We start from the raw sequence: 14,708 nt of genomic DNA, 5'->3' as shown, positions 1-14,708 counted from the left end.
AGGAGCTCAAGGTCCTTTCATCTCTGCCCAACATGAAGTTTGAATGCATAAGGACGGATGTCTGCTGCTTTATGGGAAGGCTCACATGGACTGCAGTAGGACAGCAGTAGGAGCTTTGCCTCTGGTGATGTCATTAGCATGACACATTTTCATCTGGGGCTAGAAATCTGCCCTTATAAAGTCATTTCAAAGGCAAAGAGGAGTAAACGGACTGATTAAAAGTATTATTTGTACTGGGTCATTTTGCTTTGCATTGCAGCTGGCACAGTTCCACCTGTGACTTCAGCTACATGAGAAAGTCAACAGCAAATGTTTCACTAGCTACCTTGGGTTCCAACTTCCTGATATCCACAGCCTTAAAGTCAAGTGAATTTACTTCATTACGAAACATACTTCAGGCATAAAAATATAAATTCAGCATGAGTCATTGTGCTGTGCAGCACTATGAATATCCACTTAAGCAGGAATTCAAATCAACATTGTTTAACTAACAGACTGTCACAATTTTGAGAGAGTTGATTCACATAGAGGGGAAATTAATTAGAGAATTCATGAAAGGTGTCCTAACGGTAGGCAAGTTAAGGATCTTGATAAAATGTAATTACTCCGTATTTGCAGCATACTCTTCAGTGTAAAATAGCTTGTCAGACTTGATCACAAAGCTATGAAACTCTGAAAAACGTGATCGGAAACACAACACAAAGACAATATTTGTACAGATGCTTTTTCATTTCAGTAACGAATGACTGACTTGAGTATTATTACTCATCCTAGGGAAGGAAAAGGAAGACTTCATGAACTTAAACGTGCCACCAAGATCAGATTTTTCTTTTTTTCCCCTGATTAAAAATATACGATTTAAGTTGGAAAAGGATTTAGATGAAAAGACATGGCTGTTATGCCTGTATGTGTGTACCACTTTCCTCTGTTAGCAATAAGCAGACCTGCCTGAGTGTCAGGGAACCTGATGTGACAATATCAGCGAAGGAGGGTGGGTTTGGGTGTGCTGCTGCAACAAGAACTGTGACATACAAAAAGTCCCTCTCGTGCAACATGCTGAGAAGTGCCTTGTAGTTAGCTGGCTGTGGTAAATAGTACAGATAAGCAGCAGTTTACTTCTGCTGAACTGGACCTGAACACTGAGAAACCTTTGTGGCGTAAGGCCATGTCCTCTGTGCACACTCGCAGTGTGGTCATAAACCTTGGTTCTGACCTAGGTTCCTACGTGACCCTGGAAATGTGATTGAGTTGTCACATTTAGACAGTGTTTGAATATTGCAAGCAAGTGCAGCTGTTTCACCAGGACAGTGTGCCAGATTTGTTCAGGGTATTTGGAACTGCTGCTTTTTTTGTGGAATAAAAATCTCATTTTAGAAGTGGTCTGACGCCACCCATTCGGGCAGATCCTGCTATCTTCGCCACTCCCTCATAATTGGACTGCCTTTTGTGGAACTCCCAGATCCAGAATATGTTCAAACATAATTTTTTATATATGGGCTTACTCTCTGAGAAAGTCTTTTGGAAAAGTGCAACGTTCAACAGATAGAAAAGCAATTTGTTCTGTAAGAATTGATGTAATACAAGGGGGAGAGTGTAGGATCAACTTAGAAACACATTCAGTTAAACACACAGGGACAGTACTGGAGGAGGTAAGAAGAATGAAGAAATTAAGCATTGTATAACAGAAATAATGATGTGAAATTTGCCAATTTCCACCGATCTCACAGTTTTTAAGAAACAGAAGAATGAGATAATATCTTAGCAGGTTTCCAGATTATACAATGTTGTATTCGTGACGTCCAGATATGATTGATTTTAAACATCATGGCTCTAGCAGTTTTCAATTTTATAAAAAATGCATGGAACGCAGTGTCAGATCTAGAAGTGTGGGCATTTAGGTCAACATATCAAACACATCACCTCCACAGCATTCTCTGCAAAATCCATTATCTTGTCTGTGGCAGCAGTTCAACATCAACAGACTTCTGTTGTTATTCAATAAATGTCTACTGCCAGGTGCAAGCATATCGATGACACTCAAAGATAAATCTAGCCATTCAACTATAAATAGGAATGTCAATAGCAATGGGTTCTTCCTGGGTCATACACATTTAATTTGCAGAGGACTTAATTTATGCTGTATTTCACTGGGTACTTCGGTACAGAAACAAAGGAGTACCATGGAAAGTGTTAAAAAGGATTCCTGAATCATCTGTTTTTTTTTTTTTTTTTTTTTTGTATAAATGCTTTTAGTACATAAAATTGCTTCTTAGGGTGCCATTTGACCAAGAAGTCCTTCTGTTAGGGAACACCGATAAGATGGCAGCAAAAACATTAAACACACTTGTGCTGTGAAAGAGATGAAGACGGTGAAAGGAAGATCTTCACAGACTGAGATATCTCTGGATTTTATCTAGATAGAACTGGTGCTCCAGATTCCAAATCACTTAGACTTGAAAAAGATCTGTTTCTGGAAAGAACAGTCTCTGTTCACTAGGAAGCTTAAATATTTAGGTTGAAATACAAAATGCCATTCTTTGAAGAATTCTCTTTGGAGATAAAGGAACTTATCTTCATTTTTGGTTCTATGTCGTAAGCAGGATGAGACTTTAACAAGGGACATCATAATTTATCCTAAAAAATTTATATAATTTTCCTAAGAATTCTTGAGCAACAAAATAGCAGGCTTGTTTCTGTCAACTATGAGAGATGATTCTGCAGGGTCTAAACTGAGCAATAGTTGCAAGAGCTGTTCGTGAAAAGACTGAAGTATATATTTAGTATTAAACACATAACTGGTCCCAAACACATACGCTTCCAGTTAAGCTTGCCTGTAGATGGTCTTCCGAATGATGTCAAGATAAGCCGGTACCGGTGTGCAAAGGGTAAGAAGAGCTGGCCTTGAACTGATGTTCTGGTAAAAAAGTTGATGGGATTAGCTGTTGCTGCCTTAAACCCAAACAAACATTGCTTCTATGAAGAAAAAGCTATTTTCTTTCTTTTATTAATCTACGCTGTCTTGGCTCCTAATATTTCTCTTTAGCAATGCTGTAAGAAGTTCTGTTTGAATAGCTGCAATATGATAGAAAATGGAGAAACAAGATGAGGCAGAAAGCAGCTTATGGAATAGCAATACGTTAATGCACTCCTGCACGCTCATGACCAGTGCCTTTCTATTCCTGTAATCGTCAGGAGGTTGTTCTGAAAGCAGGAGGATCAATGAGTGATGTTTATGTGCCATATCATAATTTTAGTTGGGTTTTAGTGGGTGCTTGGGGTCTGGCTGTCAGTTCCTGGCCAGCCATCTGACACTTCTGTCCAGCTCTTACCGGCTTATGTGTTTTTATTCATACTCTGCAGCTGGTCATAAAGCTGACCTTTACAAATGTATGGTCTGTGATATTTATTTTATGAGAACATAGATACTTGAGCCAAACCAGACTACACCTAATAAGCCACATTCTAATTTCCTTTACAATATTATCTGTAAGCTGATTGATGGCATGTATTCCTTCACTATTACAGACATGCTCATACCAAACATTGATATGATAACATGATAAATATAAATATGAATAATAAAATTCAGTACTTATGCTAGATTTTTAAATAGTGAAGGATATGTGAAGAATGAGGTCTGTACAGACTATATAACATGTTGTTTGGATCACAGCCAGAAGAATCTTGCACGTTTACCACAGAGCTGATGCTCAGATTCAGCAGCATGTCTCCGGTGACTACCTGTAAAGACTTAAATGACTGTAAAATACATTGAGACTTAATCTAACTAAAATTTCATTGTACAGTCTTCAGGCGTATTCTCCAGGCAGACATTATTTGTTTAGGGCAGCACAGGGATACATTTCCTTGGGAAGACATCCAATATTCCACATTTCTAATACTGAGGTGAATAAAAAGAAGAGCACAAGGAAGGTCAGTGACTGTGGAATAACATCTATAGCTGAGTTTGGGTTCATGGGCATGCGCTTCATACAAACATGTATAGCACATCACATTTTTCCATTCTGTCCACTGTCAGTGCTCATCTGAGCTGGCAGTAGACTACAGATCTTTACAAGTTTCAGACCTTTGGTGTTTACAAACTGGAAGGTACCGGAGAGCAGATGGTCAGAGATGTATGCCCATAAAACAAACAGACCTGAGTCTGAGTTTGGTTGCTGAGTCATGCAACCTAAGCTGAAATTTTAAACACAAAGCTTCACAGTCTTCATTTGGAGAGGGTGTTTTCTTTTTTCTTTTTTTTTTTTTCCTCCCTCTTGGGAAAATTTTACAATAAAGTTGTGGTTTGTGTAATTTTTACAAGAGGAAAAAAAAGTATCTTTGGCTATGGTCTCGATACTGATTATAAATAATAGATTGAGTAGTGCATTGGAGACTGCAGACCTATCAGCACAAGATCTAAAAAGGCAACTGCTATCCAAGAAACAGCATTAGGTCCCAAGAGTCAAAATCATACCTGAGGAAAATTCCTATGACTCAGATGCTGGAGAAAAAGAATAAATACTGATGAATTAACTCAACTTTCTAATTACATGTTTATGTAAGGAAAGGGAGAAAGAAAAAGCATAAATGAAAACACCATTAACATGCTCTTATTTGATATTTGCTAAGTATCCATAAGATTTTGGATCTAAGAAGATGGAGTGGGTTCAACAAAAATAACCTGCCAGAGGATTTAAGAGCAGCTTGCCTCTAACCCTCCTAAACTAACATATATTCTCATCTCAGCTTGTTTCAGTGGAAATCTGAGAGGAGATCTGTGTCACGATAAGGCTACATTAATCTAGAGAAACCTTTGTTACATGCTATTATTTCTGGTCTCCTGGAAAACCAATAAAATTTTAGTTAAAAATTTGCATCAATTGATTCCCATTTTGAAACAATAGTGTGGGTAACAATGATGCAGATGAATAGGTATTTCTGTAACGTGTACCTTATTAAAGTAAAACTGAGAGGGGAAATATGTATTAATGTACATAAAAAAAAAAAAAAAGAACTTGCATACCATTTAAGCAACAAAAACCATCAATAGCACTACTAAAACAACTGAGCTCAATCAGGTGACCTCAGTAAGTTACATCACATAACCCAGTGACAAATCTGGCTTACAAACTAAGACGGAAACCATGGTTCCTATCATAATTTCTTGAAGATCTCTCTGGGATGTGAAGCAGAGACTGCAAAGGAAACTCTTACCCCAACCCAAGCTCCAGAGCTGAGCAGAGCCCATGCTGCTGCTGCTCCCTGTGCAGTGGGAGTGACTCTGGCCAGTGTGGAACAGGATCAGCTGTGATGTCACTGAGCACAGGTCAACAACTGGGTTTGGGCAGAAGCCAAAAGCCAATTTGTTTCTGAATATGGCAGGTGACCCTTATCTCATGGACAAGACAGACAAAATTTATAGCACTTCCCAGGTTATGAAACTGAGGAGGACAAGGATAACAAAAATCCTCAAGCCTAGGAATTAAGCAAGAAAAAAGATCTGGAGCACGTGCAATCACTGGAAGGAACATCTGGAGGTCATTTAGTCCAACCTCCTCCTCAAAGCAGGAACGACTTTATTAGGTTTTGCAAATATCGCTGGATGGACCTTCCACAGCCTTTTGGGCAACCTGCTCTAGTGCTTAATCACTCTTATAGTAACATTTTTTTCCATACACCTACTCAGAATTTCCCTTGCTGCAACTTGACCACTGCTTATAGCCCTTTTGCTGTGCACTTCCAAGAAGTGCCTGGGTCTGTCTTCTCTCTAACTAGCTATTAGTTAGTTGAAGGCAGCAATTAGATCCCCCTTGCCTCTGGTGAAATAAGCCACTGCCCCTCCTGACCATCTCCAGGGTCCTCTACTGGATGAAATCCAGATTAACAGAGGTCCCAACCCAAATGCACACCGAGTAGAGGCAAGTGATCATTTCCCATGACCCATTAGTTCTATTCTTGCTAATGCAACTCTGTATGCATGGTTCTCCCTTCTGCAAGGAATCATGGTTGGCTCAAGTTAAAGACCAGCTGAATGTGACTCAAAAGTGAGCATATCTGTGCAGTCATATACATCACATTTCTGCTATGCTCTTGAGAATGTGACAACTTTTGGGAACCATTCTCCCATAAAGAGGATTATGAAAATAGCAAGGTGAGGATGGTCTACAATGAAAATGAGCCAATCTATGAATCTCCGAAAAAAAAAAAAAACCACAATAAAAATAGTTTAACTGTATTTTGCATGTGCATTTTATAACTATGTTTTCTTAAAGAAATTAAGTTTCTGTTTTGTAAGCAAAAACCTTGCTGATTTGCAGCTAACTGTACTCCATAGCCAAAATTTATTCTCTTTTTTAGACATAATTATGAAACAATTACAGAAATTACAAAGATGTTCAGTATTCTCTTTTTTTCCTTTTTTTGTTTAGCCACATTTGAGTAAACATTGGAAATTGAAATTGAAAAAAAAATATTGAAATTCTGAAATTTTCCATTTAAAAAGTGTCTTAACTATTTCAGGTTACTTACTTAATAGAAAACAAATTAAAACAATTGTTTTCCTGAAGATGTGATAGCTAGCAGGTCCCAGGATCACACCTCATTTTAAAACAAGAAAAACATTTTTTATTTTTCAACTCCCAATTGCATTCTCTATTCCAAATGAGCGGGATATTGAATAAAGGTAACATGAAGAACGTGCTCTCAATATACTAGACAGTGCATTAATTTGCACTGTTTTAGTTCTTTATAGTTCCAGACGTTTAGCAGCGACTCCCCAGTGACTAATAATTGCATTCTTTAAAAATCTGTCAGCAATCACATATTTTGAAGGTGATTTTAATTTAAATGATTTTAAGTGCAACTGAATAGTGTAAATGTAGGGAGTATTAGCAACTATCATACATTAAAATTAAGGTATTTTTCTACATATGCACCTATGTAATTGATATTAAAGATACAAAACTCAAAACACAAAATTAATTGAAATTAAGTTTGACAAACAAATATTACCTCCTTTTCTTTTCCAAGATGTGCAAAACAAGTAGATGAAATCTGTTGGAGAAACCTATTAAATGATGATCCCTCAGTATTAAACAATGGAAACCATCTGGGCTAACGTGAAATCATTTGGTCCATTAACTTTTAATTTTCTTCAAGAATTTTTCTAAGTGGAAAAATTTTGCAGACACTTATTTCACACTGCAATGCCTCACTGAAGGTTATGTTATTCCACTGCTGCTCTTTAGATCCACATCCAGTTTATTCTTCACTGTTTTGCCCTTGAGTATTGTGTGTAGCCAGTCCCTGCAGGAGAAGCTGCCCATGCTTCACAAGGTTGGAATGGGAATGAATGGGGCGTGAGATCCATGGGTTGTGCACCATGGATTGAATGAGCCCAGAGGACACCAGGAGGATGTACTAATGCATCTCAGGATGCTCTGTATGCAGGTGTGCTGAACACTGGTATCCCTGCAGGATGCCTTCAGGATGTTAGAAGGATCAGGGACAACTCTGCTGTCTTTGCTTAGGAACATAATTCATATGCACTAAAGGCTAGATCTGAAAGTTTCTCATAAGAAGATCACTTTGACCTTATCTTTTACTCAGCCGTAAGGGCTGGCTGCTGGGCTCTGAGAAGTCAAAGTATCTTCTGCATCTAGAAGTCCCATAGGTGGAAAAGCTGGTATTAAGCACCACTGCACTTGTCAGCTCTTTGTAAGTTCAAAGCCTTCCCCTTCCTCTGCTTTTGGATCAGAGGTGAGTCCCCAGCACAGGACATAAAGCCAAGTCTGCCACTGGGGACTGGGAGCTGGGTTACGGGCAATGCTCCCATCTGCTTCAGTTGTGATACCTTGTCAGGACACTTAACCTCATCTATTCACATGTGGAAAAGAAAAGTTATTACAAACCTGGATTTTGGCATAAGAGGTAGTAAATGTAAGAAATAATTGCAAAAAAAAAAAATTTAGTATTTTAAAACTAAACATTTTAGCGTCTAGCAGTCTAAATGACTCCACTGATCTTCTCTGGTTTTTATAAAAATATTCAGTCTTTCAGATTTAATCTCTGTTTACAATGGCAATGTTTGAACTCCTGAAAACTTTGCCCTTGGGTGAGACTGCGATCTTGTGCACACTCCCTTAAAAGTGGCTGAGTTTTAGGAGCATGTGTGAGGTGGGAACTGTGGCAGAGAAATGGACCACAGATGTGCCAGCCAAAACATATTCCCATCCAATCTGGGATTAATGGAGATTTACCGTAACACTACGCTCTAATGAGTGACAAGAGCAAGGTGAGGAAGGAGCACGTCTGTAAGCGCACAAGCTCTCCAGAGTGCCTTTAGGTTTCTTTTACAGGGCTCTACCTGCCCTGGGTGAAGCTCCGTGGGTGGCTGCAGATGCAAGCACTGCACAGTAAGGCTTTATACTCCCTTCAAAACAGTAGGTCGGTATTTCAGTGCCAGGCCTACAGCTGGCTGCAATGGTCTGAGAAAACATCTGAGGGGAAAGCGTGAGTGCCTGCCTGGGAGAGATCGCCTTGCACTCCTCAGGAGAGGTGTACAGAGATGGGGACGGGGGTGAAGACAGCACGGTGTGATGGTGCCCATGGGCCCTGCCTGCACTAGTCAGAGATGGAGTCAGTGGGAAGGCATCCCATCTGATTCTTCCCCAGAAAATTCAGCTTCATACACTGCTATGGATACAGTATTAATTGAGAGTCAGCTGAACAAAATTTGGGGTATGGCTCACTTTTTCTTAATTTCATAGAGTTACTTAGGTTGGAAAAGACCCTTAAGCTGATGACAACCTACCATCAACATAGCACCACCACTAAAACATGCCCCTTAGCACCGTGTCTACACATTCAGATTGGATATTAGGAAAAATTTCTTCTCAGAAGGAGTGCTGAAGCATTGGAACAGGCTGGCCAGGGAAGTGGTGAAGTCACAGTTTGTGGAGGTGTTCAAGAAAAACAGATATGTCACACTGAAGGCCATGGGTCAGTGGGCATAGTGGTGATGGGCTGACAGTTGGACTAGATGATCTTAGTGGTCTTTTCCAAGCTTAATGATTCTATGATCTCTTAAATACCACCAGGATTGGGAATTCCATCATTTCCCTGGGCAGCCTGTCTCAATCTATGTTCCAAAGGCTTTCTTCATTCTTTCCATGAAGAAATTATTCCTAATTATACAGTCTAAACCTACCAAGGTGCAACCTGAAGCCATTTCACATCCTATCACTTGTCACCTGAGAAAAAGCACTGACTCCTACCTTGCTACAATCTTCTTTCAGGTAGCTGCAGAGAGCAATGAGGTCTCCCCTTCAGCCTCTTCTGGATTAAACAACCTCAGTTCCCTCTGCTGCTCCTCATATTTCTTGTTTTCTAGTCCCTTCACCAGCTTTGTTGCTCTTCTGTGAACATGTTCCAGCACCTTAACATCTTCCTTGAAGTGAGGGGCCCAAAACTGAACACAGTACTTGAGGTGCAGCCTCACCAGTGCCAAGTACAGGGGCACAACCACTTACCTACTTCTGCTGGCCACAGTTTCTGACACAAGCCAGGATGTCACTGGACTTCTTAGCCACCTGGGCACACTGCTGGATCACATACAGCTGGCTGTCAACTAACACACTCAGGTTCTTTTCTGCTGGGCAGCTTTCCAGACACTCTTCTCTGTGCCTATATCATTGCATTAGGTTGTTGTGACCCAAGTACAAGACCAGGCATTTAGCCTTGTTGAATGTTATACAATTGGACTCAGGGCATAAATCCAAGCTATCCAGATCCCTCTGTAGGGCCTTTCTATTCTCATGCAGATCAGCACTCCTTCCCAACTTGTGTCATCTGCAAACTTACTGAGGGTGTACTCAATCTCCTCAGAAAAACTATTGATAAAAATATTAATTAAAACCTACTTCAAACAAAAATGCCCCCTCTCCCTCCCATTTAGTTCATTTCCCATATAAGCACTATAGAGCTGCTGGTATTGGTGTACTACTCAAGCAACAACACCACTTATTTTATGAGCAGGCATTTATATCTGTGTATCAGCATCAAGCATCATGCTGAAAATATTAAAGCTACAGGAATAAGAAGTAACATTTGAATATGAATCACTGTCTGATTCTTTACAGTAATCTTAAATAGTAAATATTTCCAAGGAAGGGGACCCTTCCACTAAAGGAGTTTAGATAAATATTAAAGCACAATGATTGCTAAGGATCCAAAAGACATATTCTTGAATTTGTTTTTACATGTATTTCCTTGGGGCACACAGAGGACTACAATTGCTGTCACTTACCTGTCCTGGTTGTTCACAGGCTGTCTGGTACCTTGCTTGTTGGCATAATTCTTTTACCCTCTCGTATTTTGGCAGTTGATTAGATTGCTGAGTGTTTTTATTAGCTTCCTCTTTCTTGCGTAGAAATTTGCTTTAAAAAAAAAAAGTTGAATATTTAATATACATTCTTCCAAACTCTGGAGATGATGAATTTAACTGGAAAAACAAAGCTAATTGGAAACTAAATGTCTTCAAAGGAAGAAAATCCCCACATTTCTGCTAAAGACCTTAAATGACAAAAAGTCATGTAGTGAAAAAAAGGCTCACTTGATTTTCTGGAATTTACCTGAAGAGAAATAAAAGCTAATGAAATATGTTTAACTGATAAAGTTCAGCAGCATTCACAAATAAATGTACGTTCCTTCACAAAGGACAACACTGTGAAGCAGTATTTATCTAGCTGAAAAGCCCTGCTGAATAGACTATGGGGCTTCCACACTCATTCAGCACAGTGTATCTAATATGCGCTGTTTTGTAGTACTCACAGAAGAGTTTCTTAATCTGAAAAACCATAAAATATCACAAGGAAATTGCTGAGAATTTTTTTAAACACAGAAAATTTTCACAACAGGAATTGTCAAGGTGAGAGAGTAAGGAAGTATTAGAGGAAAGAGTAATTATAGTCATAAATCTCATTTACATGATGATGAGCTAGAACAGAAATGAAGAATGCTTCTAATCTATGGTGGAAAATACAAAATCAGTTGATAAAAGGATATTGCACAGCTGGATATGAAACAGAGAATTGGAAAGAAATGAGTCAGATGATGACATAAGTGGTCACAAGTACAATGCTAAAGGAGGAGGAGGTATAGGCTAGGAGAGCTGCCAGAAAAACATGCTTTCAAACTTCTTAGGGGGCAGGGACCTCACAGCACAGCAGTATGCACAGCCAGTGGTAGGAAATGAAGAAACAAGTAGGTCTGTAAGTTTGCTTGCAAAATTTACAACTTCTCTGACCATAAAGGGAAAGAAGAGAGGGCAAAAAAGGGAAAACAAAAGAGTGTTCCTACCAGGCAGGCTCTCCCAAAACTCTCTCACCCCTAATAATTACCCTCTTTCCACCAGGAATGTGTCACGCCAGATTTTGGTCTTCTTGTTTGTTCGAAATCTGAAAACAAAATAATAATATTTACTGCTGACACCCATATACAGAACTGCTAGTGTAAACCATTAATTTTTTAAAGCACACCCCTCTGCTTATGTATACCTGCAGTTTTATAGATGTACTATTTAAGAGGGCTTTCAAATGAGAAAGATGTGGTTGCAAGCTTGACACATCTTATTTTCATCACATCTCTTTTTCCACTCTGTTGTTGATTTACTTAGGTGTTTTCTCCTGAATTGGCAAAAAAACCCACAAGCCTGAGACTCACCTATTTCCTGGTCTCTCCAAGTCTAGAAGCTTTAGGACAGATTTGCCATCCATATCTGGAGGTGTGTCAAGTCCTGCAATATCCAGAATTGTTGGTGCAAGATCAATATTCAGAACTATCTGAGGCACTCTGCGAATCAAGAGGAAAGGTCACAGTGTCATATGTTCAATATGGAAGTCTTCACATTGTCTCAGAATTAGAAAGGTAATTAATGTTTACCAGGGCTTTGAAGATGTAAAGCTCTACACAAGAGCTATGTTTAGAAACCCCTCTTTAAAGTCTACAACTGTGAGAGTAAGAGGTCAATACTGCAGAATATCATTTGAAAGAAAAAGCTAAGCACAATAAAAGGAAGAGGGGCAACTGCCATGTGATACTTTTCTGCTTGACAAAGAAGGCATACAGCCAGCCAGCTATTCTGCTGCAGAAGATGAACAGTAAAGATAAGCGTCTACTTTTTAAAGGCAAACCCAAAACCTTTACGGTAACCTTCAGGGCAAACCCTTCCCTCTTTACAGTAGGGGTGATGGAGTACTGGAACAGGTTGCCCAAAGAGGCTGTGGAGTCTCCTTCCATGCAGATATTCAAGACCTATCTAGATGCCTACCTGTGTGACCTATTGTAGGGTACCTGCTTTAGCAGGGGGGTTGGACTTGAAGATCTCTTGAGGGTCCTTCCCCTGTGATTCTGTGAAACCTAGCCTTACAGCAGTTATAGGTTATACAGTTTTCCCCTCTACATTATAACTTATTAATAATATGCAAAGTGAAAGACATTACTGTTTTTTAGGAGTCACTGTTCTGCAGTCATAGGGTATCCATTACGAAATGAAGCTAGACAGAGTGATAATTACAAGTACTCAGAAAAATTTTACATTAGGTAACAGCTTTACTAAAGACATAAGAGAACATACACTGATCCTGGCTCCACACTTGGACCACGAATAAAGAAAGGAACTCGAATATCAAAGTCATATGGCATTGACTTCCCCTTGACCAGTCCAAACTGCCCAATATGGTAACCATGGTCAGCAGTGTAAATAATGTAGGTATTCTCCAGCTCTCCCATTTCTGCAAGCATTTGGTATAACTGAAATAGAGCACAGGGAAAACTTTAAACATGGCAAAATGTGATTTCTGCATAATCATGTAAAACAATTATTTTACTATTTTAGAATCAAAGAATCAAGCATGGCATCAATGAAATTACTGAAACTGACATTTTGGGAATGGGCATTTTTACATCTTGTCTCTACTATGCTGATGAAAACATTCACTTAGAAGTTCAACTTCACATTTCACAGAGGGGAGTTTGCTCTGAAGACAGAGAAGAAACCCAGATAATTATAATGCCAAAATATGGTACTACTAATGTAGTTGCATTAGTGTGTCCGAAGTGAATGTATACTGAAACACAGCTTGGGAAAAAAGCTCTGCTACAGCTTTAGGGTAAATGTTATTCAGATTTGATTTACTGTGTTAGTCTACAGCTTTCCCATTCTTTACAGTTGTGGGCTGGGGAAAAGGCTGTAAATTTTTATTAAAGTTTGAAGAAATCTCTCCAGGGGAAGAACTTTGGTCACGGTGCTTGAATTTTGAACAAAAAGTCATGCAAACTATAACTAACAGATCATGTATCATATTACCTATAATTAGCAGTACACTGCATTGTGTAACTTCTGCAAACATGAGAGACTGTCACCTGTGTTGATGTGATTTGCCAATTCCCAAATTTCAGATGAAGGACTAACTGCGAAGGGACGGTGTGAAATGAAGTTACCATCTGCATCTATCCATGAGAATACAAAGGTGATGCATCTTTTGTTTACACCAGTCTTTATAATAGCCCACTGACTTTTCCATTATTAAAAAAAAAACAAAAAACCACCATTTTACTCACTCACCAATTAAAAGATGCAAGGAAGAGTTTGACACTACACTGAGAAGAATATAACCAGAATTAATTAGGTCTAGGAATATGTAGTGTAATTCTTTGCATCCCAGGGACTTTCCCCTTGCTGTGATTGGTGAAGGTAAGGAAAGAATTTGCTTAATTTTGTTACTGACTAGTAAGAATGACTAAATAGGGCCTAAGAAGAAAGCTGGAGAGGAACTTCTTTTTACAGGGCATGTAGTGATAGGATAGGAGATAATAGTTCTAAACAGAGAGAGTGTAGATTTAGATTAGATAGGAGGACATCCTTTACTATGAAGGTAGTGAGGCAATGGAACAGGTTGCCCGGGGAAGTTGTGGATGCTGCATCCCTAGAAGTGTTCAAGGCCAGGCTGGAGTTTTGGGCAATATGGTTTAGTAGAAAATGTTCCTGCTCATGGGAGAGGTGTTGAAGCTAGGTGGTATTTAGGTTCTTTCTAACCTAAGCCATTCTATGATTTTGAAGTATTCACAGCAGTTTTTTGAACTCACTCTTTCCATAGAGTCATCAACTGACATCAGGGTCTGAAGTCTCTTGCGTTGCAGGACGTTTGTAAACTCCATGTGGATAGGCAGCATGGGCCCCGTGTACTGCATGATCCAGTGCTTATCCATGTTTGGTGCGTAGTTATAGCTGGGGGTGCTGGGAGAAAGAGAAAGAAACTGAGCACTTGTGCAGTACCATAGCCATCAGGAAAGTAGGAACTTGTTTAATACAGCAACAGTCAACAAATGGTTAAATCACACATTATATGTGGTAGCTAGTATTCCTAATGGAAAATGTCAAACATCACTTCAGCGGCTTCCAATGCTTTACTTGTCTTCTGAGATTCTTTTCAGGCTCTAAGAATGCTAGCAGATCCACGTTATTATCTGGGATATAGAAAGACATATTTGTCAAAAGAATCTGTAATATTTATCTAAATGATGCATCCCATAAAGATGAGCAGAAAAATGAAATCAGAAATCCAAGATGGCTTCTGCTTAGTATGAACGTAAATTGTTTTGATGCTTCCAGTGAGAAAACTACCTTCATATAAGTTAAAAGAAAC

General features: G+C 39.2%; 1 protein-coding gene across 6 annotated transcripts in view; it reads right to left on the bottom strand.

Annotated features, from left to right (window-relative positions):
* The window catches only part of SULF1 (sulfatase 1), a 125,686-nt gene that overhangs the window by 20,810 nt on the left and 90,168 nt on the right, over positions 1 to 14,708 (bottom strand). For all 6 annotated transcript variants that reach the window (XM_031604862.2, XM_090137686.1, XM_090137685.1 and 3 more), the window contains 5 exons: positions 14,149 to 14,299; positions 12,638 to 12,813; positions 11,725 to 11,853; positions 11,403 to 11,459; positions 10,310 to 10,439 (listed from right to left, as the gene is read on the bottom strand). In XM_031604862.2, the coding sequence (XP_031460722.1) occupies positions 10,310 to 10,439; positions 11,403 to 11,459; positions 11,725 to 11,853; positions 12,638 to 12,813; positions 14,149 to 14,299 (643 nt within the window). The remainder of the gene's footprint in view (positions 1 to 10,309; positions 10,440 to 11,402; positions 11,460 to 11,724; positions 11,854 to 12,637; positions 12,814 to 14,148; positions 14,300 to 14,708) is intronic.

The sequence above is a fragment of the Phasianus colchicus genome, chromosome 3 (assembly GCF_987193195.1).
Source record: "Phasianus colchicus chromosome 3, bPhaCol1.hap1.1, whole genome shotgun sequence".
NCBI lineage: Eukaryota > Metazoa > Chordata > Aves > Galliformes > Phasianidae > Phasianus > Phasianus colchicus.
This window is presented reverse-complemented; position numbering and strand designations above follow the sequence as displayed.